Source organism: Oncorhynchus tshawytscha, linkage group LG02, assembly GCF_018296145.1.
Source record: "Oncorhynchus tshawytscha isolate Ot180627B linkage group LG02, Otsh_v2.0, whole genome shotgun sequence".
In the NCBI taxonomy this organism is placed as follows: Eukaryota; Metazoa; Chordata; class Actinopteri; order Salmoniformes; family Salmonidae; genus Oncorhynchus; species Oncorhynchus tshawytscha.
This window is the reverse complement of record NC_056430.1, coordinates 32,709,758-32,736,147: the sequence shown is the minus strand read 5'-3', so window position 1 is coordinate 32,736,147 and position 26,390 is coordinate 32,709,758. Positions and strand designations below refer to the sequence as shown.

General features: G+C 43.0%; 2 protein-coding genes across 6 annotated transcripts; one reads left to right on the top strand and one right to left on the bottom strand.

Annotated features, from left to right (window-relative positions):
• Window positions 1–27: 27 nt before the first annotated feature.
• On the top strand, window positions 28–8,424 carry myl6 (myosin, light chain 6, alkali, smooth muscle and non-muscle). Of its 3 annotated transcripts, none has more exons than XM_042296957.1 (7): window positions 28–156; window positions 429–456; window positions 1,921–2,064; window positions 2,929–3,102; window positions 4,933–5,010; window positions 5,341–5,372; window positions 7,901–8,424. In XM_042296957.1, exons 1-6 carry the CDS (start codon window positions 67–69, stop codon window positions 5,367–5,369), a joined length of 543 nt encoding a protein of 180 aa, XP_042152891.1. In that variant the 5' UTR covers window positions 28–66; the 3' UTR covers window positions 5,370–5,372; window positions 7,901–8,424. The 3 variants fall into 3 exon arrangements, with proteins under 3 accessions (XP_042152891.1, XP_042152888.1, XP_024233822.1); XM_042296954.1 differs by having other exon boundaries at window positions 5,341–5,376; XM_024378054.2 differs by lacking the exon at window positions 5,341–5,372.
• A 3,494-nt stretch (window positions 8,425–11,918) lies between these two features.
• On the bottom strand, window positions 11,919–26,148 carry smarcc2 (SWI/SNF related, matrix associated, actin dependent regulator of chromatin, subfamily c, member 2). Of its 3 annotated transcripts, none has more exons than XM_024378061.1 (25): window positions 26,025–26,148; window positions 25,046–25,165; window positions 24,813–24,898; window positions 24,509–24,590; window positions 24,321–24,413; window positions 23,417–23,486; window positions 23,187–23,256; window positions 21,465–21,540; window positions 20,841–21,094; window positions 20,582–20,706; window positions 20,135–20,194; window positions 19,823–19,991; window positions 19,662–19,733; window positions 19,368–19,481; window positions 19,097–19,250; window positions 18,881–19,000; window positions 18,710–18,772; window positions 18,255–18,513; window positions 17,848–18,009; window positions 17,634–17,695; window positions 17,355–17,481; window positions 17,064–17,227; window positions 15,817–15,951; window positions 15,318–15,696; window positions 11,919–14,678 (listed from the first exon to the last, which is right to left on the bottom strand). In XM_024378061.1, the coding sequence occupies exons 1-25, from the start codon at window positions 26,133–26,135 to the stop codon at window positions 14,614–14,616; spliced, it is 3,192 nt and encodes a 1,063-aa protein (XP_024233829.1). In that variant the 5' UTR covers window positions 26,136–26,148; the 3' UTR covers window positions 11,919–14,613. The 3 variants fall into 3 exon arrangements, with proteins under 3 accessions (XP_024233829.1, XP_024233838.1, XP_024233847.1); XM_024378070.1 differs by having other exon boundaries at window positions 20,847–21,094; XM_024378079.1 differs by having other exon boundaries at window positions 24,509–24,584.
• Between the last annotated feature and the right edge of the window lie 242 nt (window positions 26,149–26,390).

Below are 26,390 nucleotides of genomic sequence, written 5' to 3'. Positions count from 1 at the left end.
AATCCGAAAAGGCAACGCCTGCCAGATGTGATTGGTTTGTACAGTGCATGAATTAAGGATGACGTCATGAGCATAGTTTTCTTAACGTTCGCGTCTATCGGTCTACATTCCCCTGACCTCCGCCCGTTGACAGGATTCGAATCAAGCCCAGAAATGGTAAATGCCTTTGCTTTGTTTTAAAGATTTTTTTTGTATATGATGTGCAGTGTAGACTGGTAGGCTAGCAAAATGTCGTTTTAAATTCGTGTAGACAAAGCCTGTTAGCTGGCTAATCCACCTAAAACGTTTCACTGCTGGATTATCATACCGTGGCTGGCCAATGTTAGCTGGTTAATGTAGTTATCTAGCTAGCTACTTGTTCTCTTCATCTTCGATAATCATATTAATTTGTTTTTCCCTTTTCATTCTTGCCGTACCTTTTTAACCAGTCTGACTTCTCAGAAGACCAGATCATTGGTGAGTTTCAATCAGCTTTGTGACAGTAACGTTATTTGAAGGCTAACTAGCTACTGTAAAATGTTAGCTAGTTGCTAGTCTATCCCCTTGCTTCATCTGTGCCATTCATTGTGGAATAGCTCTACTTCTTTCCTGTCCCCTTTGTTGTGAGAAGCAGTTTCCCTGCTGACAAGTTGATATAAACTGGAGTTTATGGTGAGTTTTTTTTTTTTTTTGAACGGACCAGGTTTTGTTTTTTCTAACCATTTTGGGAAGACCTTGCATTATTAGAGGCGTTGTCGTCTGTCATGCACACATCAACGAATGGTGATATACAATTACAAAAATATTGATTCACGGTTGTCTATTGGCGCAGTCATCCCCTCCTTTTGATCCCCACATAGCGGTTTGATTGAATGGTCTTTCATCAAATTAATGTTTTGTGTTGAATGTTACTGACCAACTAATTTTGCACTAAGTTCTGTGCCTGGTATTTTCATGCATGCAGAACAAAGTAAAGGGACACGTCAACATTATGGCATTATTGCTAGTCATTATACGACCTGAGTGTTCAAAAGCCAGGCTACTTTGATGAAAGAGTTGCCGTTTAGTAATTCCATTTTAGTGGGGTTTTTTTTGCCAACACCAATTTTGGTATTATTTATCTGTTCCGTTTATTGTTGTGTGATGTCTAGTTCGGCTACCTAGCTACGTGGTTAATTTAGTAGAGGAACCGGAAGTTCTCAATTCTGGAACGTGAATTCATTCGTTCCCGATGCCAGAACTGTATCAAATGTCTAGATATATTAGTGAAAATCAGGCCTCTATATTGTAATTTGTTCCCAGTCCTTCACTGGTGTTGACTCGTATACATTGTGTAAACAAAAGGAAATGACTAAACCACTTATTAACGAGTTGTACGCCTCGAAGGCGTGGCCGAATTAAACCTCAGACATGCTGTTCTTTGAAATTAAGTTGGCGAAGCAAAATGTAACCATTTAGCAAGAATATATGTAGCGACATAGTGTTACTGTAGGCGACTCATCGATTGCCTGTGCTTTTTTCTTTTACTCAATCAATGGCATTTTTAGGAGTTTAGTTTCGCAGTTGCTAGATTTCCTTTGCGGTCGTTTGGTTGATAGATTACACCACCAGCGCTTGCTGTCAATGCCATATATGGGTAAATGAGTGGCTGCTGTGTAGTTCCAGACGGGCCATCTCGGGATGCGCAGCATACCAGCGATGGAAGGCAAGCACATTAACAATGCCCCTGGGAAATGACCCTTATGTCAGAAACCATTCCAATAGAGGCCACCGAATTTACTGTAGATTACACATAATCAAAGAAACAACAAAAAAAAAATCTTTGGATTCTCTTTCTTGACCATTTTTATGGGTGGGGGGTAAACCAAAACACATACACACACAATCCAGCTCTGCTTTTTTTGTGCTTTTTTTTACGCCTTTCCTCTCCCCATCTGTCAGAGTTCAAGGAGGCCTTCCTGCTGTTTGACAGGACGGGCGATGGGAAGATCAGCTACAGCCAGTGTGGTGATGTCATGCGGGCCCTCGGCCAGAACCCCGTCAACGCTGAGGTCCTCAAGGTCCTGGGCAACCCCAAGTCAGAAGGTCAGCCCTACTTCTAGATGCTTACTGAACATGGACCATTAGTATCTATTGGCTGGATCAAACTTATAAAAGTATTACACACATCAGTTAACATTAGTAAGATTTTATTCTGACATGGCATCGTCTTGTGTTCAGCTAGATTTAGGCCTATCCTCCAAAGCTTAGGGCTGGTGTGTTTTTAGGTCTGTTGCTGTTTGTAGTCAACCTCTTCACCAAACCAGTTTGACTAATTCATATCCGGTTAGGTGGAAGATGTCAATTAATGTGCTTAAGCATCCAAGGATAAAACTGACGAAACAGAATGTTCTTCTGGGTATGACATTCCCATCCTATGGAGTGTGAACTTATCCTTGTGTGTAATCTGCAATTGTCAAGTACCACATATGTTCTGTGTTGTAGTCGCGCGTTGTGTGGGGTCCTATTTCTTACGTGTGCTAATTACACACAGAATAGATGCAGCTCATGTCAACAAGATCTGATAACGTAAAGATGATTATCAATTTATAGAGAAATGCAAGTTTACCACTACTTAGGAATTTATAAGGTTTGTGGATTTGTTTACAAAATTCAAAATCAAATCGAAATTTTATTGGTCACGTACACAGATTTGCAGGTGTTATAGCGTTCCGACAAACAAAGTTAGGCTACACATAGTGGGACTGAGTACAGTAGTTTGTCCTTTGGGGATCTAAGAAATTCTTATCAAAGCTCTCCTTTTTTTAATAAATACATTCCAAGCCATTATTTTTACTCTCAGTATGTGGGCCTAGATCTTTCATATAAGTTATTATCTCTGTTTATAGCAAAGTAATAGTAGTTTCTATTAATAGTATCTAGTAATAGTTTTTTTTTTCCACTCCCCAGAAATGAACCACAAAATGCTGGACTTTGAGCAGTTCCTGCCCATGCTACAGGCCATCGCTAAAAACAAGGACCAGGGCTCCTTTGAGGACTTTGTGGAGGGTCTGCGTGTCTTTGACAAGGAGGGCAACGGCACAGTGATGGGCGCTGAGCTGCGCCACGTCCTCACAACACTTGGTAAGACCTCAGAACGGTCTTATATAGCTTTCATGAAGCATTTGTAAGTGCTGTCACTGGCTAGGTTTACATCTCCCCTTATGAAAAGATATAGAACTGCACCGTCTGTTTATTTCTCTTGTATTAGTGAATGGTTTATATTACACTATATAAGCCAACAGTTTTTATTTCTTGTACTTGAGAGCTCAACTTCAGCTTAAAGAGCAACTGCCCCTAAAAAACTAATTTCCCATTTAGAAACATCCTATGTGGCATTGATATGAGTCAGAAACATTTATTCTACTGTTAAAATTGATTAGAAATTGTAAATAGGATAACTTTGGTCATAGTCAGTTTTGTCCAAAACAGAGTTTGAGGTCGTGACTGCGTCACAACGTAAATACAGGTTGCGTTTGTTTCAATCCTGCCCACAGCTGGCAGCACACAAGTAATCCTCAATTTGGAGTGCAGCTGCATTGGACCCAATCATAATGCCTGTGGTAAATTTGGATTAACTTTGGATATCCCTTTGGGATAAGATCTGTAAATTACACAATGTACAATATGTTAAAATTACAATAGTGCCAAATTTCAATGACTTAACTTCAAACAACTATAAATTGTAGAAATTAATATACAAATATTGCAAGCATTTAATGAGAACCTAAAAGGTGTGCAACATGAAAATAGTCTAATTTATATTGTGTCGTGTATTGATGGTCCCTAACTAGCCCCGGAGATAGGCTTTCCAAATTCAAACTAATTTTGCCGCAGTTGCACACCAGCTAGCTGAAGCTAATTGGTGAAATAATTTGGCCAACTCTTCCCACCTGCAAACACACGAGACACACATCAAACCCGCACCCTGAAACCAGCTCCTGTTTGAATTCAGTCATAACATTTCTTAATGAACCAAATTTTAAAACGAGGCCAAATCAGGGAGTGCATTCTTCGTTTAACACTCCAGATAAACCATTGACATTCAGCTCTTGATGGTTTTACCTGAAGAATTGAATTTGGATCAAGCGAAACGTTTGATCCACACAGTCCTGATAGGTGTGGTTGATAAGGAGAAGAGGTAAACTGACTGTTGTACCAAAGGTCTTCATTGTCACTAATCAGTAATCACCTCTTAAACTAGTGACTCAATGCCCTACTGTATCCATATTGATACACTTGATTTGCATCCTGGATATCTTTCTTGTCAGTAAGGTGATTGGGCAACACAAATGACAAGATGTGGCTTTGTTGAGTCTCCCTGGTTAACTGTGTCAGTGTGCCTCTGGGCATGTCTGCTTGGTAGTGTAGGGATTGACATTTAAGGGTTGCAAGTGAACTTGGCAGCCATTAAAGTTAAACCTGCGCCGAGGTTGCCTCATTGGGCAGGTGAAAAAGTGAAAACAACCGAACTGCAAATAATTCCTGTAGCCTAAAACTAATCTTACTGGTTCCTCCACACTTTTTTAGTGAAATAGACTATTTATGGATGTTGGGTAAGTTGAGCCTGCTCTGAGTTATAATTATTATTATTTGATTTTTTTTGTCTGATATCAACCCAAATACAAATAATGCCAGTCTTGAGCATTCTGATTTCTCTCCTATGTGTAGGTAAAAGGCAGGCAATAAATGGCACTTCTGTGTGTAAATAGTTAATTTGCCTGAAAATGTAAGTAATCATAATCGTAAGGGGGAGACCCAAAAATACTCCTGACTTGTCTTTCAGACTTTGTCAATCCGTCTAGTGGCTTTTACCTTTGTAGAATGAAAGGAAAGATGGGATTCCCTTGCTCTACACTGTCTTTGTCTATTTACCTGTTATGAGAATGTAAAAGAGCATTTCATTTGTTGCAGGTGAGAAAATGACAGAAGAGGAGGTGGAGACTCTGTTAGCAGGACACGAAGATGCCAACGGCTGCATCAACTACGAAGGTAAAGCAGAGTGGTGAACTGGATGGATATGATGGCTGTAAAGAGAGAACACTGAACCTCATCCTGTACTGTAGAATATATTACAATGCTTGAGGAATTACCTTTTCCCATAGTGTTTGAATAATAAGACATGAATTGTAACAAAATCCAATAACGAAATACAATTGACTTGAATGGGATGTACTTGTGTTTTGTGCCACGTAACCACAAAGCCCTATGATTATTAAGAAGGAGTAGGCGTAGGACTGGCTGGAGTTTGTATTATTGGATTTCAGGTGTGTGTCCCCCTTGTGTTGTCCCTTCACTGACCTCCCTGTTCCTCTCCCACAGTCTTTGTCCGCCACATCATGTCCGGCTGAGCGGCGAGTACGAGCAGACCCCCTAAAGCCCCCCCTCTCTGTTGTCTCCTACCCCAGCAGTGGGCTCTCACCTGCTCTGGGAGACTTGTGTGTAGGGGGAGGAGGGGGCCCTCTTGTCAGCCCATCACTGCACAGAATGCTCCTACTCCTAGCTACTGATACCGTACATATAGCCAGTAGTTTACTAACAGTTTTCCTCTTTAATGTTTTAAAGTGATACTTGGTTGGGGTTGTGTGGGGGGACCGGGTGCTCCTAGTCTATCTAACACACTTGTTTAATAAGTGGCAGGCTGTTGTAGAGATGCAGAGTAAAAGCTATGATACTAATAGAGTAGGATATTGCTCTGTGCCATGATGGTGTTGTCAGAGGCTGCTGGGTTCCTGTGATGGAGTCAGTGGTTTGAATTTATGGTTTGATCTCTGTTCTCTTTAACTTTCTATCTTGCAGGGCCCTTCTCCTGCCCAGCTCCCTCGCCTCTCTCCCCCTCCCCTGGCTGTTGCCTGCATGTAGCGCCTCTGCATGTGTCTAGGTGGCTCCTCTAAATTACCCCCATGGACACTGACTCTCCAACTGGAAGAGGGCAGGACACTGACTGGGGGGTCTGTTAGCTAGACTAGATGGGTGACAGTTCAACTCCGAATGTCGGGGAGAGAGGGGTTTGGATAAAGTGGTGTGCAATAATAAGGATTTCTTAATGGTTGAATTATCGTCCTCTACTATAATGATTTCCAACTATTGCAGTGAGTAGCTCCATTTCCTTGGCTGGTGACTTCTGTTCCCTTGTACTGAAGGAAGCTGCTGCTGGTACTGTAAGCGTGCTAGAACCTTGATTTATTTTTTCCCCTGCCTTTCTGCCAGATCCATCGCTCCTCCTCCTTCCTCACAGCTGTCCTTGTTCTCCTCTGTTAGAACAGCCCAAATAAGGAAGGGGGTTGCTAATCCTAACACATTCCAGGTCCTGAGGCCTGGCTGAGCAAATCCTTTGCTGTTCTGGCTCGCTAGGAGATTGTTTCTCTGTGTCCCTCCCTCTACAGTTCCCCCTCCCTCGCTCCTGCCTCTAATGCTCAACCTTTTAATGCTGATTCTCTCTTCTGTCTGACTGACACATGGAGTCTCTGTGGATCAGATTCAGGCTTCAGCATCCAGCTGAGAGCAGTGCTCATGTTGGGGAGGACTTACAGTGCATTCGGAAAGTATTCAGACGCCTTGACTTTTTCCACATTTTGTTACATTTACAGCCTTATTTTGTTTCCTCCTCAATCTACACACTAGCCCATAATGACAAAGCAAAAACAGGTTTTTATATTTTTTTTTGCAGATTTAGAAAATAAAAAAACGAATCACATTTACATATGTTTTCAGTACTTTGTTGAAGTTCCTTTGGCAGTAATTACAGCCTTGAGTCTTCTTGGGTATGACGCTACAAGCTTGGCACACCTGGAGAGTTGGTTGTCCTTCTGGAAGGTTCTCTCATTTCCACAAAGGAACTCTGGAGCTCTGTCAGAGTGACCATTGGGTTCTTGGTCACCTCCCTGACCAAGGCCCTTCTCCCCCAATTGCTCAGTTTGGCCAGGCAGCCAGCTCTAGGAAGAGTCTTGGTGGCTTCAAACTTCTTCCATTTAAGAATGGAGGCCACTGTGTTCTTGGAGACCTTCAATGCTGCATAAATGTTTTGGTTCCTTTCTCCAGATCTGTTGTGACACAATCCTGTCTTTGAGCTTTACGGACAACTCCTTTGACCTCATGGCTTAGTTTTTGCGCTGACGTGCACTGTCAACTGTGGGACCATAGACAAGTGTGTGCCTTTCTAAATCATGTCATCAATTGAATTTACCACAGGTGGACTCCAATCATGTTATAGAAACATCTCAAGGATGATCAATGAAAACAGGATACACCTGAGCTCAATTTTGAATCTCATAGCGAAGGGTCTGAATACTTATGTGAAGTATATTTGTATTTTTTTAAATACATGTGTTAATATTTCTTAACTTGTTTTCACTTTGTCATTTATAGGGTATTGTGTGTAGATTGATGAGGGGGAAAAGCATTTAATCAATTTTAGAAATAGGCTGTAATGTAACAAAATGTGCAAAAAGGGAAGGGGTCTGAATCATTTTCGAATGCACTGTACCTCTCCGTTGATTCATTGTAATTTCTCCTTGTGATTTTTAAATATATAGGTGTCTGTAGACTGTGACATCCTTTGAGTGTGCTTTGAAAATGACAGCTTGGTGGGATAATGCTTACGAAGGCTTTTGGTCAAATGTCTTTGCATGTAATAGCCCCTCCATAAATGATTCTCGGAAACCCAAGCCATTTCATATTGAACCATTCAGTAATGAGTCACAGTATGAAGTCATAAGGAAAATAAGGCCCTGAATCTTCATGGTGAGTCTGGGGCTATTTGGGAGAGATGGGAGGCTATAGCACTGCTGGCAGATGCTGGAGGTGGGGTTTGCTCTAAGGCTCTTCTCAGACACTGATGACCAAGCATGCTGCTGATGTTCTTTTTTCTGCTCTCCCTCAGAACTCGTCCGGATGGTGATGAGTGGTTGAAGATTAAGAACACATCCGGATCATTTTATTCCCAAATGTTTTTTTTTCTTCTATTATATACGCAACGTCTGTCTCACCCCCAGCCACTGTGTCATTCCCCACCCAACTCTTGTTAGCCCTGGTTTTGTCATATTTTTTGTATTTTCTTTCAGAAGTGCCTTTTCTGTGTCTGAGTTGAAGAGCCCCTTTTCATTTCACTTCAAAATATCATCCAACCACGGAGGCGCATGCTATCATGCCTGGCTCGTGGACAGAATCGGCAATAACATTCCCTTGATTATTCCATACATTCCCATCACCCACCCTGTCACTCAACCCTTGTCAGCCCCACCACCAAATAGCTGTTTTTTTATACGGAGGAGATGCATGTTCATTGGCTGAGACCATGCTGTAATGTGGGTTTTACCAGGCCAACCAACCAATCATGAAATTACAGATTTACTGTCATGTATATGTTATAACGAACGGTATTTAATAAAGATCCCCAATTTCTGAGTACTGTATTTTTTTCTTTTTAATAAAATGATGGCGAAGCAACATTCTTAATTTAGTTTAAGAGTCAGTGGAATTCTAATAAAGCAGTGCAGTAATATACAAATGGATACATCATGTACTGGACCATTTTGGCCTAGTGTCCAGGATGGGCCGCATACCTAGCTATTCTGGCTACACATCTGGGATGGCTAAAGAGGAGTTTGAGTTGACACCATGTAATGCAATCTAGGAAGTGGTATTCAAGTAGCAGAGTTTAACCGTTGGATAATTTAAGTGAACAAACTTCTCTGATAGCTTTCTCTCAAATGTATAGGGCCTTTATTCTTTTATTGTAAGGCCTACTCAACTTTGTCATAGTATCTTTTTTGCAGTAGTCCTTTATGGTAAGATGGGTATGTTCTATTGCAGTGGCCCTGTATAGTTCTCTATGATGTAGTTCCAGTACTTACACCAGCCCTTGTATGGTAATGCAGATATGAGTCTATTTGCTCTGAGGCAGTAGGCCCTGTACGGTAATGCAGGTATGCGTCTATTTGCTCTGAGGCAGTAGGCCCTGTACGGTAATGCAGGTATGCGTCTATTTGCTCTGAGGCAGTAGGCCCTGTATGGTAATGCAGGTATGCGTCTATTTGCTCTGAGGCAGTAGGCCCTGTACGGTAATGCAGGTATGCGTCTATTTGCTCTGAGGCAGTAGGCCCTGTACGGTAATGCAGGTATGCGTCTATTTGCTCTGAGGCAGTAGGCCCTGTACGGTAATGCAGGTATGCGTCTATTTGCTCTGAGGCAGTAGGCCCTGTACGGTAATGCAGGTATGCGTCTATTTGCTCTGAGGCAGTAGGCCCTGTACGGTAATGCAGGTATGCGTCTATTTGCTCTGAGGCAGTAGGCCCTGTATGGTAAGGTGAGATATTTTCCCGCTGGATTGTTGGTGGTCTCTGCAGTATCTGTTTAGTACTAGGTGATAGTTCAGTGGAAAATTAGAAACGTTCAGGATGCAGCAGTCTCATGCATAGAGGGGGGAGGGGGGGCTGTAAGTAAGACAACACACACAGCCTGCCCTCTTGTGGTGCCTGCAGTGCAGACACTGACTTTAGGATTATTTCTATATGGGCCTAATGTCACATGAAAAAAGTGAAAGATCCTCAGTGTATTCCTTTATATAAAAGTTGTGTAAAGAAATAGACGAGTAATAGTTCTCTCAAATGTAGGGGTCAAAATGATTGAAATCCCTTTTTTCAATACCTTACCGTGTGAGGATAATGACACTGAGCCTTTTCCTAAAATCTTTTATGAGATTGGAGAACACACTGGGAGAGATATTTAGACCTTCTCAGTCGCTGGACTTGAACCCCATTGAAAACCTGTGGTTTGAATTGAAGAGGGCAGTCCATAAGCACAGACGAAGGATATCAAGGATCTGGAAAGATTCTGTATAGAGGAATGGTCTAAGATCTATCCCAATGTGTTTTCCCAATCTCAAACATTTTTTTTTTTAAAGGCACAGTGCTGTTATCCTTGTAAGGTGATGTATTGAAAGCAGGTGACAATAATTTTGACCCCTGACTTTAAAAAAAATATATATTACTTGTTAAAGGTCCAATGCAGCGGTTTCTAACTCGATATCAAATCATTTATGGGTAACAATAAAGTACCTTACTGTGATTGTTTTCAATTAAATGGTCAAAAGGAAACCAATAGCTTCTTAGCTAAGAGCAATTTCTCAAGCAAGAATTTTGCAAGTGTAACAGATGTAGTAGTAACTCTTGCGTTATGTATTTAAAGAAAGGACTGGCCAGCCAGCGATCCCAGTTGATGGTGTTTATTCTGACGATAAGACACGTAGAAACACAGATGTACAGGACAACAGTATGTTGATGGCAGTATATTTGTGATTCGTCGCTTGCATGTCAATATCAGACGGGGTACTTTGTAAACATAACAATGACAAAAATAGTACAAAATACAATAAATGTAAGTGTATGACGATAGACAAAAGGAAGCACATTAGATGTGCAGGACAACAGTATGTTGATGGTTGTAGATTCGTAATTCATCTGTTGGCATGGAAATAACTCAATTAGCAGGGAGCTAATGTGACCATTAGAATTAGAGCATGCTAGCTAACTCGCGCTTTTTTAGCAATTACGTACAAAAGCACATGCCAGAATGCCCCCATTATCTAACAGGTACCGTGCACATACACACCGAGTATACAAAATATTAGGAATACCTGCTCTTTCCATGACAGACTGACCAGGTGAATCCAGGTGAAAGCTATAATCCCTTATTGATGTCGCTTGTTAAATCCACTTCGATCAGTGTAGATGAAGGGGAGGAGACAGGTTAAACAAGGATTTTTAAATCGAGACAATTGAGATATGGATTGTGCATATGTGCCATTCAGAGGGTGAATGGGCAAGACAAAATATTTAAGTGTCTTTGAACAGGGTATGGTAGTAGGTGCCAGGTACACCGGTTTAAATGTTTCAAGAACTGCAATGCTGCAGGGTTTTTCACACAACAGTTTCCCATGTGTATCAATGATGGCCTACCACCAAAAAGACATCCAGACAACTTGACACAACTGTGAGAAGCATTGGAGTCAACATGGGCCAACATCCCTGTAGAACGCTTCCAACGAATTTAGGCTGTTTTGAGGGCAAGGGGGTGCAACTCAATAGGAAGGTGTTCCTAAAGTTTGGTATACTCAGTGTATATACATCAGGACATGTACAAAGTGAACTCGTACACATTGTACATTTGAAAATAGAATGCATTATTTCAGAACGTGAGCTCCTGCTTGCATGTTAATATCAGACTGGGAAGAATTGATATTCATGATCTATCTCCCCCTATCTGCAAGCGTTACGAATGGCATAACATTTTATTGATATGTAAATTCAACCAACCAATAAGAATACATAAACATCGAAAACATAGTTCTGCAGTGGCAAGTGGAAACATAACCAACATTGTTACACTAGGACTGTCTGGGAGTGGTCTGAGCTGGGAGGGGAAAACTGAAAGCTAGCTGTTATTGGCAGAGAGGTTTGGAACTCTCTTTCTTATTGGTCTACAAACTAATTTACCACCTGGGGTTGTCACCAGGCAGTGCAAAACTCCATCCCACCAAAACAGGCTGAAATTTCAGGCGGTCTTTTCAAGCCACTCTTAGACTAAAAGCGCATTATCACCATTTCCACAGTTTTACAGTTTTTTTTTCCAACATCAATGTGGAAATATATATATATATATATATATATATAAATAAAACTTAGGAAAAATCAGTTTTGATTGCACAGGGCCTTTAAACAAAATCTCTTTCTTTGAGCAATTGTATTAGTATAAAATAATATAATTAAAAACAAATATATTGCAAACAATACAGCTCAGTATTTGAATTATTTCTTTTATACAGTCATTTTTGCTCACCTTTATCCAGGGTGTCAATAATTGCGATCCCCACAGTAGCAACAATGACCAAACTATACACGTCACGTCATCTTCATTTATTTGACTTCCCCCCCCCAAAATTAAGTAAAACCTTCGCATATATATATATATTTTAATTCAATACGAACGGCAGAGCAACTGTTGACACTCATTTGGCAAGAGTTTGACTGAGGAAAGGTTCATTTCTACTGTATAATCAATGCAATCATTGCTATCATTAGCAATCATGAAAAACAAACAGAAACAAGAAACTGAACATACACACGTATTTCATATCACGAAATCCACACAATGCAATAACAGAGACCAAAGCGGTCCATCCATGGTCACGACTGTAGTGAAGTTTCTAACACTGGCTATCTGGACACAAGTTGTATTATCAGAGTATATGTACGACACTGTCAGAGGAGAGGGTTTGTGTAATGTGTTGCTGTGTCATCATTTTCTACTTCTGTATGAGAACAATGAGCATCCCAATTCCTCAGCCTTTGTAACAATTCAAAAACAATGGCACAAGGGGGTTAGATGGAACTGAACTGAAGGAACAGTGGGGAAAACACACCCATGCTCACAGTCACACTGATTGAAAGGTCATGGAGGCCTATCAGGATCGCGCACATGACAATGAGGGAGGGGATTAGAGGTTACATAGATAATAAAATACAGCAATAAAATGCAAACAATAATTTCAAAGAAACAAAAATGGAAAACCTGACATTCAAATATTATAAAAATAGATAGGATACATAGAGAAGATATTGTTTACAGATATTAAAGGACAAAATTCTCCTCTGTAAGCTGAACTGACTTCTCAGATTCCTTGATTTAGAAAGTTATTTTGTAACATTAAAGCCACTTCCATCACATTCTAACAGCTTCATGCGAGTTGGACAGGTTATTGGAAAACACAAAACAAACTATAAAAATCAGTGGATTTCCAAATGTCCACATCCCACAAACTCATATGGAGAAAATTACAAACCTAAAAAAAATGAACAGAGTTGTGATGGTGATACCTGCTATCTTTGAAGTTGCCAATAAGGTTCTTCCGGAGCTATATCCAGTCATTGTTTTAGAGTATAATCTCTACAATGGTATGATTCACTGATACTGACTAGCCATACTGGACATACTGACAAACACCATCTTATTTGTGCAGTTACTGCTAGGCTTATGATTATGCTCTGCTCTGAGCATGTGCAACTGTTTCAGAAGTGCTTCAGATGTTAAACTTAAAAAACAAAGGGCTCTGTTCAATCTGTATTGCTGAAGTGTTACAGATTGTGCGATAGCAATGTAAAGGTAATTTCTGATTGAGCTGACATATGCAGTGTTTACTGTGAATGCGGTCTCCGCTAAAATTGCCTTTACATTTCAATCACACTGTAACGCTAAACTTTTGCTATATGGATTGAATTGAGCCCAAAATAGAGTTCAAATAAGGCCTTTTAGGACATTGTGTCCTAGAGGACACTGACTCTGGGGGTGTGGCCCTTCATCAATACTTCAAGTGGTTTCTAATGCTCAGTCATGGAGGGATTTTCTGTTCCAATTGGAATGAAACATTCGTAACAGAAAATCCAGTTTACAGTACATAGTCTTAATAACAAATGGCAGTAGGGCAAGATGAGACGGTTTCCACGTGGAATACATATCATTACAAAAGAGTAATACCATTCGTTCATCCTTTTTCATTTCCCTAACACATACTTTGTTTCAGTTTACGATACATCTAACCAACAGACCAACCCCAATGCTCTATAACAGCACATTCACACACATAGGGCAACAAGCAGCCAAACCAATGAAATAAGGTGACCTAGAACTGAGAATCTCATATTTGGAAACTATGACGTCGTAGTAAAAGTTCAAAACAAGAGAGCAGCTAAGTGCTTCAGGTCAATTGAGTTAGGGCTCTATTCAATCTGTATTGCTGAAGTGTTACAGATTGCGCAATAGCAATGTAAAGGTCATTTCCAGATTGAGCTGACATATGCAGTGTTTACTGTGATTGCAGTCTCCCCTAACATTGCCTTTACATTTAAATCACGCAGTAATGCTGAACTTCTGCAACGCCTATTGAATAGAGCCATTAATAATGCTTCATGTCTCTAGATATGGCCACCGGGGAAACATCTTTTCAAAGTGCAAATCTTTTTTTTCTCTTTTATAAATTCCTACCAGGGGTACCGTGGGTGAATAGGTAGGTAGGTACCTCTGGGAACATGGTAGGACATCTGACTACAGTAAACTATAACAGGAAACGAAAGCACCAAAGCACCACTGGTCAAAGGACTGCTCAGACAAGAGCCTTTTAGTTCTCTTCATATCCTCAGGTCAAGTGGTGTATTTACATGACCATACTCTCTTGGTTTAACCTTGGGCTCTGATGTGAAAGGTGAAAGTCATTAGGCAACTTATGTCTGAAAAAATGCCTGGGGGACTGTTAGTTTGAAAACCGATAAAGTTCTTCATTGGTATTTTCTTGTTTAGTTGAGGGGGATCTTTATATTCACTCTGGTAAGGTAAGGTAGACTTCAGTGAAATGTTTTTGTTTTGCTTTTCTTTCTCATGTAAATCGTTCAAAATGTTAAACATGATCAAAGTTTGTTATATGTCCTTCAGTTTGACTTCTTCATTTTTAGATTAAACAGGCAGGATTCATAGGTACAAAGTGGTCAATGTCATTCAGTTTGCCAGGACCCTTTCTCTCACTCTCTTCTTCCCTCTCTCTTTTCACTGTGGAGGGGGAACTGGGGCTGAGGAGTGGTGTGTATCCTCAGGTAGAGGGGCACTAGGCTCTGGGTTCAAGAAAAGAGAATAACACACACACACACACACACACACAGCAAAAACAATAAGTCACAGTAAAGTTCAAGTTGATTCCAGTGGCTCATGTGATTATTATTATTTCTTTTTAACCCCTTTTTCTCCCCAACTTTGTGGTATCCAAATGGTAGTTACAGTCTTGTCTCATCTCTGCAACTCCCATACAGACTCGGGAGAGGCGAAGGTCGAGAGCCGTGCGTCCTCCGAAACACGACCCCGCCAAGCAGCACTGCTTCTTGACACAATACTCGCCTAACACGGAAGCCAGCCGCACCAACGTGTCGGAGGAAACACTGTACACCTGGCGACCGTGTCAGGCGCGTTGCGCCCGGCCTACCACCGGAGTTTCTAAAGCGCGATGGGACAAGGACAACCTGGCCGGCCAAACCCTCCCCTAACCCGGACGACGCTGGGCCAATTGTGCGCCGCTTGATGGGTCTCCCGGTTGAGGCCGGCTGCGAAACAGCCTGGGATCGAAACAGGATGACGCAACTAGCACTGCGATGCTGTGCCTTAGACTGCTGCATCACTCAGTAGGCCCACGTGATTACTTTTGTACAGTATTAGCTAAATACTGAATTCACAGTTCGATAACACAAAGTGTGACTCACCGTGGAGTGTTGGGGTGGTGCTGGAGTGGGCCGTGGGGGGCTGGCCTGGCGGGCGGGGAGGTGAGGTGTGAGGACCACTGGGGGGCGGCTGGGCCTCAGCAGGCTGGGCAGAAGAAGGGATGGAGGTGGTAGGGGGTGCTGGGCTGGGAGCTGGCTGTGGTGCAGGGGTACTGAGGGTTGGCTGGGACTGGGTGGCTGAGGGGCCCTGGGGTGGGGGTGGGGGGCCAGTGGGGGCCGGGGCGGAGTGTGGGCCTCCAGTCTGGCTGTGCTGCTGGATCTGTTGGAAGTGCTGCTGACGCGCCCTCATCTCTGCATATTTCAGCTGCTCCATGTGGAACGACTGACGGTCTGCCAGCAGCTGCTGCCTCTGGTACTCCAACTACACACACACACTCACAAAGGGTAAGAACATGTATATGCACACTCCAACCAACAAAGCAAAACCAACAAATCTACTTAAACTACATCCCCCATAACCCTTCACTTCTCCTTGACTCACCGCCTCCCTCTCTCGGTCCATGATGGTCTCCAGCTCTTCAAAGTGTCTAAGTTTGATCTCCAGCTTCTTCATCTGAGTCTCCACCAGCAGAGCCACCAGAGACTTGATCTTCCTCTCCTCCACAGCAGCCAGGTGCTATGGAGAGAGAAACACCGAGAAGGATGGAGGGGGAGACAGAAATGGAGACAGGGGGGAGAGAAAATGTATAGGGGAGATCGAGAAAGAGAGAGAAGTATGGATGTGAGTCATCTTTTCATGAAATGGCACAGACATATTGAACAATCCCTGGTTGATAATCTGTATGAGAAACAGATAGGGTCAGATATGATTTAACCCTGGGGGTTGGCTAGGAGAGCTGATCTAGGATCAAGTGCATCCTAATGTAATCTGGAATGAATTGCAAAAATATCTGAAGCTGGAGACTGATATTTCCCTCACTAACTTTAAACATCAGCTATCTGAGCAGCTAACCAACCGATCACTGCAGCTGTACATAGCCCATCTGTAAATAGCCCACCCAATCTACCTACCTCATCCCCATATTGTTTTTATTTACTTTTCTGCTCTTTTGCAAACCAGTATTTCTACTTGCACATCATCATCTGCACATCTATCACTCTAAATTGTAATTACTTGCTACTATGGCCTATTTATTGCCTTACCTCCTCACGCCATTTGCACACTGTATATAGACTTTCTTTCTTCTATTGTATTATTGACTGTATGCTTGCTTATTCCATGTGTAACTCTGTGTTATTGTTTGTGTCGCACTGCTTTGCTTTATCTTGGCCAGGTCGCAGTTGTAAATGAGAACTTGTTCTCAACTAGCCTACCTGGTTAAATAAAGGTGAAAAAAATAATAATCTTATTCATTATGATCCCAAAGGCAAAACTGACCCTACAGATGTAGGATCTTAATTTCAGCCAGTTTGCTACAGCAGGAAGTGAATCCTGCAGCAACAAGAAATGTGATTATAATTAATGGACCTTTTTTGTAGGGGTTGATGCATTTTTCATTAGGGCAAATCAAGTCTGACATTTTAAAGTGGGAATTACAAACTTTAGAAACCTTTTTAAACCTTAAACACACTGCTGTGCAAGAAAATCCTCAGCAGCAAAATAGTGATCAAATTAAGATCCTACACCTGTAGATCAGCACTCCTACTCTGAGAAGTTTGATAAATACAGCCCCTCATCCTAGATCTGTGATTAGGGGGATCATGCTAAACACGGGTCAGAGGTCAGACCTTGGCTTTGACGGCAGCAGCAGCCAGGGCAGAGGCAGCAGCGGTAGCCAAGTTCCCCTCTCCCACATCCCGCTCCACCTTAGCCTTCCTCTCTCCCTCACTCTCTCCTTCTCTCTGGCTCTCCTCCGAGCCCTCCTTCCCTTCCTTATCCTTCTCTCCATCACCTAATGCAGAGAGGGAAACATAGAAGTCACGCATAATTAAGTGTCTGTAAAAAACAAGAGACAGAGTTGACTATTTTACAAAGTTTACAGAGATACATTCAAATTCAGTCACAGACATAAACATTACCCATCTCCGAGTCGGTCTTCTCAGCCTCTTGCTCTCCCTCTCCTTCTCCCTCTCTTCCTCTCTCCTCCTCCTTCTTCCCGTTTTCTCCTTGCTTCTCCCCCTCTTCCATGGCTCCCTCTTTGTTCTCCTGTTATCACCATGGAGACGGGGACAAGGACAATGGTCAACACTTGAGTATAAATCATCACAACCTAGACAATTCAGACCCAGACCGTAGCTGGTTTCAGAAGACTCGACCACATAAACACAAGGAAAGTAGAAGTCCTAAAGACACCATACCTTGGTCTCCCTCTTCTCTTCACTGGATTGGCTGTCACTTTTACTCTCCTCACTGCTCTCTTCTGGAGGCAGAGAAAAGACAGATGAGTTGTCAGCAAGCCTAGTGTCCTAAGTGCACCCCACCGGAAACTCATTTCTCTTCATTGACATACAATACATGGAAATATGACCAAAGACAACTATAGTTTTAGATAATAGTAGATGGAAGCTGCACCAGGTTTTTCTCCCTCCTCCAGGCTGGTGCCTGCGATGCCGCTGCCTTCCAGGCCGTAGAGGGGGTCCTGTCTGCCACTGGTCCGCGCCGCCTCTTCCACCCTCCTCACATGGGCCTCCACCAGTGCTGCTGGGACCTCCTCCTTCATACGGGAAAACTCCTCTGAGAGAGAGAGAGAGGGGGAGGGGGAAGGAAAGAGAGATAATGAACGGTGGTAAAAGAAGCAGGGAGATGGTTCTGAACCGTTGAAGGCTACACCAAATACACATGCCACCTCTAAAAAGTATCTCTTGAGAAAAAAAAAGACACTTCCTGGTAAATAAAGTTTAGCTAAACAGCTCTGACACAAATCAGGCCAGCCTGTACTCTGTGTGATCCAACGGTTATTTAGTGAGTTGACCTCTCACCCAGGGCAGATTTGGCGGCTGCGGAGGCCACGCGGGGGTCCACCACGGAGGCCAGGAAGGCCACGGTGCTCATGACGGGGTTGCCTGCCTGGCTGAAGGGGACGGGCTGGTAGGCCAGGGGGCCCAGGGAGGAGGACGTGTCCTCCAGGTATGGGTCCTCGATGGGCAGACGCAGGAAGTGCAGGATACACTCGTCCTGGGTACGTGAGCCCACGTGCTCCGACACCTTGTTCCAGTCATCCTTGTACATCTCTAGACCCTGAGAGGAGAGGGGAGAGGATATGATTGATATTAATAAGGATGTTATATTAAGCCCTAGGTTACATTTTCAGATAAGTTATTTGTGTGTTTTTGTTGTCGATCCTCTCAACACTGTTTCAAGGTTATTTGGATTTAATGGGCATTTCTATTGAATGGTAATACAGTGGATGAGACAGAGCTGTGCTGTTATTTACCTCTAGCAGCAGTAGTGTCTCCTGTTCGGTCCAGTCTCGCATGGCGCTGGCAGCAGTCTTACTCTGCAGACAGGAAGAAGTAGCATCCCCGTAACACATCTCACTACTCTTTACAGATAGCTACACAGTGCACTATGATCCTCATCAGTCCTGCAGTGTTGTGAGCCATACCTTAGGAGGCCCAGTCTTCTTGCTGTACATGTCTGTCCTCAGGCCAAAGTTCTGCAGGTCGGCTGGCTGCTTCTCCTTCACCTTGTCTGGGAAGGACAGAATCTGCTGGGCCGCCGGAGTCTGGTGGGGACAGAGAGAAGTAGAGTGAAGCTACAGTCAAATAGAGGCATCTAGAACCAAAATATAGAAACAACCTGTCTGTGTGTGTCTGTGTACCTGGGAGGCCTTGGGCTGCAGGGGCACCAGGCTGGAGGGGGTGTCAGCCAGGACGTGGAAGTGGGAGGTGGGCGGGGGGCCCATGGGGGTGGGACGGCTCTCTGAGTCCACCTGGTAGTTGATCAGACCCCACTGCTCCAGGAACGCATGCACCCTGAGGAAGAGGAAGAGGAGAGAGGGATAAATGGAGGCAGTAAATATTACTGCATGAAGTAGATGAAAAGACAATGCGACTGTGGTAAATGTCCTGTGTGCACTGAGTCCTCCCGACCTCATGATTGCGCACACGTCTCCGGCCAGGTTCCTACGACAGGCGGTAGAGGTAAGGTACTCCTGCGGGTTCAGCCTGTAAGTGTCTATCATGAAGTTCCTATAGGCCAGGTAACTGTGAAGAGAAAGAGAGAGACTCTCGTCATTGGTTATGCAGCTAAGTTACTCCAAACTCCAAAGCTGTTGGTCTCTGTATAACACAGAAGAGTGTACATGTGTATTAAGCTAGGCATGTGTAATAATAATAATAATAATAATAATCATAATAACATTATGTTAGCATGTGTTTACTCACATCTCAGGGGTTTTGGATTTGTTCTTGCCGTTGAAAAACTCTGGGAGGGCTCTACGCTCGATAGCATGGACACTGGAAAAGACAGAAAGAGGTCAAACATACATCATTGATCAAACTATCATCATTGATGGTCGGGAGAGACGCGTAGATGTGTAGCCTACCTGTTGTAGTCGAACCAGGCAGCATAGCTGGGGATAATGATGTGGTGGGTCTGCTCGGTCACGTTGTCCTCATGAAGGTCCGACCCTTTCACCGGCTCTCCCTTCACACTCGGAGAGCCCTCCTCCTCCTCCTTTCCTGCAGTTTCCATGGATTCATCCTCTTGCTCATCTGTTCAAGAGATAAAAGAGGAGAGAGTGAAAATACAGATCAGGGGACAGAAAGGATGGAGAAAGCTCAAATATTGTAAAAAGTGACCTCATCCTGCAGACAGTGTATATACACTGAGAACTTAAGTTGTTCAGGGAACTCACCCAGGTCTGTCATGGTACCTCCCTTTACTGGTGTTGACTCAGAGTCTTTCTTAGTGTTGGCTACACACACACACAGACAGAGAGAGGTATGGGGGGAGAAAGAGGGGTATGGGGGGAGAAAGAGAGAGAGAAAGAAAGAGGGGTATGGAGGGGAGAGAGAGAAAGAGAGTGAGAGAGAGAGAAGGGTGTGGGGCGAGAGAGAGAAAGAGAGGGGTATGGAGGGGAGAGAGAGAAAGAGAGAGAGAGAGAGAGAGAGAGAGAAGGGTGTGGGGGGAGAGAGTTGCATTTCCTGTGATACAACACTTCAGTTCAACCCCTGACTTTGTCACAATGATGATGAATACTAACATTTCAACCAATGTAAATATCAGGAGGACAAGCCAATTGGCTGAGTCTAAATCTTAGATATATATATATACACACACACACGTGTGTGAGCATGTGTACCTGTCTTAGGTAGGGTGACCTCCTCCACTGCAGGTACAGGTGATGGTTCATCCAGATCTTTAGTCAGATCCTCCGGCTCCTCCTCTCTCTGGCCTCGCTTAGACTTAGTGTACGGGGTGGTGGGCCTACACACACACACACAAAGTTAGTCATTATGTATATATCATTTTAAGGCTTATATTTCTTAGTCATTGTGTGTTTCAGCAATCTACAGATCTCCCAATGTATTACACAGTAGTAAACAAAGGGTAACACACACCCACACCCTTTCTTTGTGTTCTTCTTCTTGCTCTCCTGGGGTGGTGGGGTGGGCGAGGGGGAGGGCGAGCGCTTCCTCTTCTTGGCACTGCCGGGCTTCTTGTCACGACGCTCGTCCCCTGGGGTGGTGACCTCATCCGTTAGGGTCTTGGCTGAGATTCTCTTCCTCTTGGGGCCCCCCTCCCCCACCTCATAGTCCTCCTCATTCATCCACTCATTAAACTGGTCAAGGTCTAGGATCCACTTGGCATGGACCTGAAGACACAGTTTATATGGTGTTAATTTAATGTAGTAAAATGTTATATATTGGCTATAAAAAACACAAACAGAGAGGAGGGAGAAAGAGCAAGAGAAAATAGAAACTTAAAGAGAGGGGAAGAGAGAGGATGTGTTCGAAACCTGTCTTGCCTACCACTTACTAAAACAACATTCTGTGTACTCAATGTACTACATACTATTTAGAACGTACTGTTTAGTAAAAATGTATGCAGTAAGCAACAGATATCAACAGACAATGTGTCATCTAATGCGCAATTGCGTTGTGGTACAGCCCCGTCCCCTTATCTGACTATCAGCTCACACAGAAAGACACAGAAAGAGAAGAAGGAAGGATGTGTGTGCCGACCTTCCTGGGTTTCTCTGGGCTGGGCGCTTCTTCCACAGCAGCCTCCACCTCACTGGCTGAGATCCAGGTGTCATAGCTGAGCAGCAGGGGACAGAAGTCAGAGGTTAGACTAGACTAATGTTTCTAGTGCACCACATGTCAACACATGGTGCTACAACACAGGCTGAGAAAACGGTGTGAAGCTCAAATGGTAAAGGAGATGTGGGTATGGGATAGAGAAAATGGTAAAGGAGATGTGGGTATGGGATAGAGAAAATGGTAAAGGAGATGTGGGTATGGGATAGAGAAAATGGTAAAGGAGATGTGGGTATGGGATAGAGAAAATGGTAAAGGAGATGTGGGTATGGGATAGAGAAAATGGTAAAGGAGATGTGGGTATGGGATAGAGAAAATGGTAAAGGAGATGTGGGTATGTGATAGAGAAAATGGTAAAGGAGATGTGGGTATGGGATAAGGAAAATGGTAAAGGAGATGTGGGTATGGGATAGAGAAAATGGTAAAGGAGATGTGGGTATGGGATAGAGAAAATGGTCATGGAAATGGGATAGAGAAAATGGTAAAGGAGATGTGGGTATGGGATAGAGAAAATGGTAAAGGAGATGTGGGTATGGGATAGAGAAAATGGTAAAGGAGATGTGGGTATGGGATAGAGAAAATGGTAAAGGAGATGTGGGTATGGGATAGAGAAAATGGTCAAGGAGATGTGGGTATGGGATAGAGAAAATGGTAAAGGAGATGTGGGTATGGGATAGAGAAAATGGTAAAGGAGATGTGGGTATGGGATAGAGAAAATGGTAAAGGAGATGTGGGTATGGGATAGAGAAAATGGTCAAGGAGATGTGGGTATGGGATAGAGAAAATGGTCAAGGAGATGTGTGTATGTGATAGAGAAAATGGTAAAGGAGATGTGGGTATGGGATAGAGAAAATGGTAAAGGAGATGTGGGTATGTGATAGAGAAAATGGTAAAGGAGATGTGGGTATTGGATAGAGAAAATGACAGTGTACTTTCAATGCGTCTGCACCCCAAATTGTGACATTTAAGACACATGGTGCCATGCTGCCGGCAGAACACCACCCTGCATCCCACTGCTGGCTTGCTTTTGAAGCTAAGCAGGGTTGGTCCTGGATGGCAGACCAGATGCTGCTGGAAGTGGTGTTGGAGGACCAGTAGGGGTAACTCTTCTCTCTATTCTTAAGATCGAATCCCAATGCCCAAGGGCAGTGAAAGGGACACTGCCCTGTGTAGAGTGCTGTCTTTCGGATTGGATGGGATGTTTAATGGGTGTCCTGACTCTTTCTGGTCATTAAAGGTCTCATTATCGTATGAGTAGGAGTGTTAACCCTGGTGTCCTTGCAGAATTCCCAACCTGGCCCCATTTCCATCATGGCCACTTAATCATCTCCCTCATTCCTAGTTGGCATATATCACTCCTCACCATGCTAGCTCTTGTATGATGAGCGTTCTGGCACAAAATGGTTGCCATGCATCACCCAGGTGGGTGCTGAACATGAGGTGGATGAGGTGTGTTTCCCCCTTACTGTGTAAAGTGCTTTGAGTACCAATGTAGAAAGGCACTATATAAATCCAATCCATCATTATTATTATCATCATCATCATCCTGGGTTTCCATGGTGTTAGAGCACCCTGTTCTGCACAAGGCTTTATCCGAAGGTTGTGTTGACGTTGTCAGGCTGAGGCCCCAATATGGACAGTCCCTACCTGTCAGGATAGTATCCCCAGTGGAGCAGCACCTGCTTGTCTCTCTTCATTACCAGACGCACCCACTCCTCTGAACCAATGGGGTAGGGGAGAGGAAGAGAGAAAAATGTCTCTATGATCAATCCATTAGTCTAGTTAGCTAATAGACCAATTCACTTTCCAGGCATACATTCAGAACAAACATTCTGGCCACCAGATTATGTTTGATCCATAATGTTAGACTGACTCACCCTCCTCCAGACTGGCAGGGATGGGAACCACCACATGGGAGCTGGACGTCTTGTCTTCAGTCACTGAGCCCTGCAGCAGACAGCAAACACACTCTGCTTAACTGTGTTGTACTGTATTATATTATATTGTGCTGTATTGTATTGTGTTGTATTGTTTTGCATGAAGGTGTACTGTATTGTATTGTACTGCATTGTATTGTGCTTTATTGTTTTGTATGATGCTGTACTGTAATGTATTGTGCTGTATTGTTTTGCATGAAGCTGTACTGTATTGTATTGTACTGCATTGTATTGTGCTTTATTGTTTTGTATGATGCTGTACTGTAATGTATTGTGCTGTATTGTTTTGTACGAAGCTATACTGCATTGTATTGTACTGTATTGTGCTGTACTGTATTGTATTGTTTTGTATGAAACTGTACTGTATTGTATTGTGCTGTATTATAATGTATTGTATTGTTTTGTATGAAACTGTACTGTAATGTATTGTTTTGTATGAAGCTGTATTGTAATGTATTGTTTTGTATGAAGCTGTACTGTAATGTATTGTTTTGTATGAAGCTGTATTGTACTCTAATGTATTGTGCTGTACTGTAATGTATTGTGCTGTATTATAATGTATTGTGTTGTTTTGTATGAAGCTGTACTGTAATGTATTGTTTTGTATGAAGCTGTATTGTACTCTAATGTATTGTGCTGTACTGTAATGTATTGTGCTGTATTATAATGTATTGTGTTGTTTTGTATGAAGCTGTACTGTAATGCATTGTAATGTATTATTTTGTATGAAGCTGTACTTGCATTGTATTGTACTGTATTGTGCTGTATTGTATTGTATTGTATTGTATGAAGCTGTACTGTATGGTGTACAGTTTCATCATTAGGTCAGTGAAGACAAGCCTACCTGGTGCCTCTTGATGATGTCCTTCAGTTTCCCCAGTAGCTTGGCCTCAATGTCAGAGCTCAGGTAGATCACTGGTCGACTCAGACAGTTGTTCTGATGGACAGATGCAGAGAAAGAGAGTAAATTCAAAAAAGAGAGCGACACTGACAAAGAAAATAGTTTTCCAAAGAAGACAAGGGCAGACGGACCTGTACTAGAGATTTCTCGATAGTCATGAACATCTCCACATTGCGGTCCATCCGAGAAGGATTCTGAAAGTCAAACCTGCGCCTGCCATGAAGACAGACAGGAGTCAAAAATCTCACACAACCTCATAAAATATTTCAATAAAAATGCATCATTGTGAAAATGAAAACGTCTCAAGGATCAGTCTATTTGGTTTAATCTTAATCAGAACTTCTCAACCATACAACTTAGTGGGTTAAACTCATTTGAGGGGAGTGTAAGTGTAGTGAGCAAAACAAAATATGCAGGCTAGAATGAAACTCTTACCAGCCCTGATCGCTCTTGAACTTGTAGGCTGCAGCCAGAATGTGGCAGAGAGCCCCACCAGACTTAAAGTCCAGGAAACTCTTCATCTGAACAGAAAGACAGAGGATCAGATACACTATTAGAACAGTGGAATAGGGGAAGCACAAGAGCAAATTGTGTGTGTGTGTGTGTGTGTGTGTGTGTATGTGTGTGTGTGTGTGCCTGAGCACATGTGTGCGTGCAAGTTCTCTCACCGGCAACCTGGTGAGAGGTGGGTTGCTGACATGTCGTCCGAACACCTCCTCCTGAAACTGCAGCAGCTGGACCACCAGGCTGGACAGAGACTTGTTGGTGGGGGGCTCCGCCTGGATGTACTGAGGGACAAGAGAGAGAGAGGATTTACATGGAAATATCAGGATAAATATACATTGTAACTATGTTGACATGCACATCATCATTATTCTGGTATTATCCCATATATTCAAGTATGGTGTGAGTGAGTGGGTCTTAGATAGATCTTTGATAGTTGGAACTGTACAATTAACAAAAACAGAGGTAATTTGATGGTCAAAGAAATGATAGGTTCATCTATGTGAATCTTTGTATTCTTTCGGTCTGGCCCAGGTTGAAAATGGTGGGGTTGAGCGCTTGCTCTGAGACAATAGACATGGCTTTTTTGGCAACACTATAATGAGAAAATCCTTCTCACCATCTGGGGGTAAAAGGAGCCGGACCATGAAAACTCATGGCGCTTATATTGCCCTAAAAGACCATGGAGTGAAATGGGGTGAAAGAGAAAACTGAAGGCGCCGGTAAAAAAAAAAAAACAGTTTAACATCTGGATTTGTGCACTTGCGCTGGCAGGAGTAGGCATCTGCAATCCATGAAATTACCGTTAGCTAGCTAGCTAGCCAGCTAGCTAGGTTCCCTCCCCTCCCCGAACAGCAACCCCCAACACAGGCCATTTATTTCCCTCTACTAAATGGGTGTAGAAACATCCACTTAAAACATATCAAGTGTCCATGTCCATCACGCGGCACTTGCCAAGACGTTTCCTCAGCATCCTTTTGTTTCCGTCTCGTGAATGTGTGGATTAAACAACTGGACTATACTGCAACCCATCTCATCACACCCTCACTCGCCTGCCCACTCCTTCTACTGTTAAAATTGCCCTCTTTCATTTATGATCATATGAATGAATGTATTCATTACATGAACAAAATACAGCAGTACCTTTTTATAATTCTTGCCCAACCAAACGCGGACATTGTCGAACTGCGAGACTGTATCAGACGCTTCGAAATATTTTACGTTCGGGCCGCCGTCTTTCTTCCGCACCGCCATCTTTATCTGCAGAATGTCGACATCGACCGCCGCCCCGTGGTAGAAATATGACATTGCAGCCAATGGGCCCATTAATACCGCTGTAGTTACTGTAAATGTACTGCAAGCGGTGTTGTTGTATAAAGAAAATTCCGTTTAAAGGGCTTTCACCCAGCCAGCATATATATATATATATATATATATATTTACAGTACCAGTCAAAAGTTTGGACACATCTCCTCATTCAAGGGTTTTTCTTTATTTGTACTAGTTTCT

What these genes read in the sequence shown, in the direction of transcription:
- smarcc2 (XM_024378061.1), bottom strand. Translation starts at nt 26,135, where the DNA reads ATGGCGGTGCGGAAGAAAGACGGCGGCCCGAACGTAAAATATTTCGAA. An exon ending in TGGGCAAGAATTATAAAAAG is followed by an intron (nt 25,166 to 26,024) that starts GTACTGCTGTAT and finishes CTTGTCCCTCAG; the next exon opens with TACATCCAGGCGGAGCCCCC. An exon ending in AAATCCAAAACCCCTGAGAT is followed by an intron (nt 19,482 to 19,661) that starts GTGAGTAAACAC and finishes TTCTCTTCACAG; the next exon opens with TTACCTGGCCTATAGGAACT.
- myl6 (XM_024378054.2), top strand. Translation starts at nt 67, where the DNA reads ATGAGCATAGTTTTCTTAACGTTCGCGTCTATCGGTCTACATTCCCCT. An exon ending in CTCAGAAGACCAGATCATTG is followed by an intron (nt 457 to 1,920) that starts GTGAGTTTCAAT and finishes CCCATCTGTCAG; the next exon opens with AGTTCAAGGAGGCCTTCCTG. An exon ending in CGGCTGCATCAACTACGAAG is followed by an intron (nt 5,011 to 7,900) that starts GTAAAGCAGAGT and finishes GCTCTCCCTCAG; the next exon opens with AACTCGTCCGGATGGTGATG.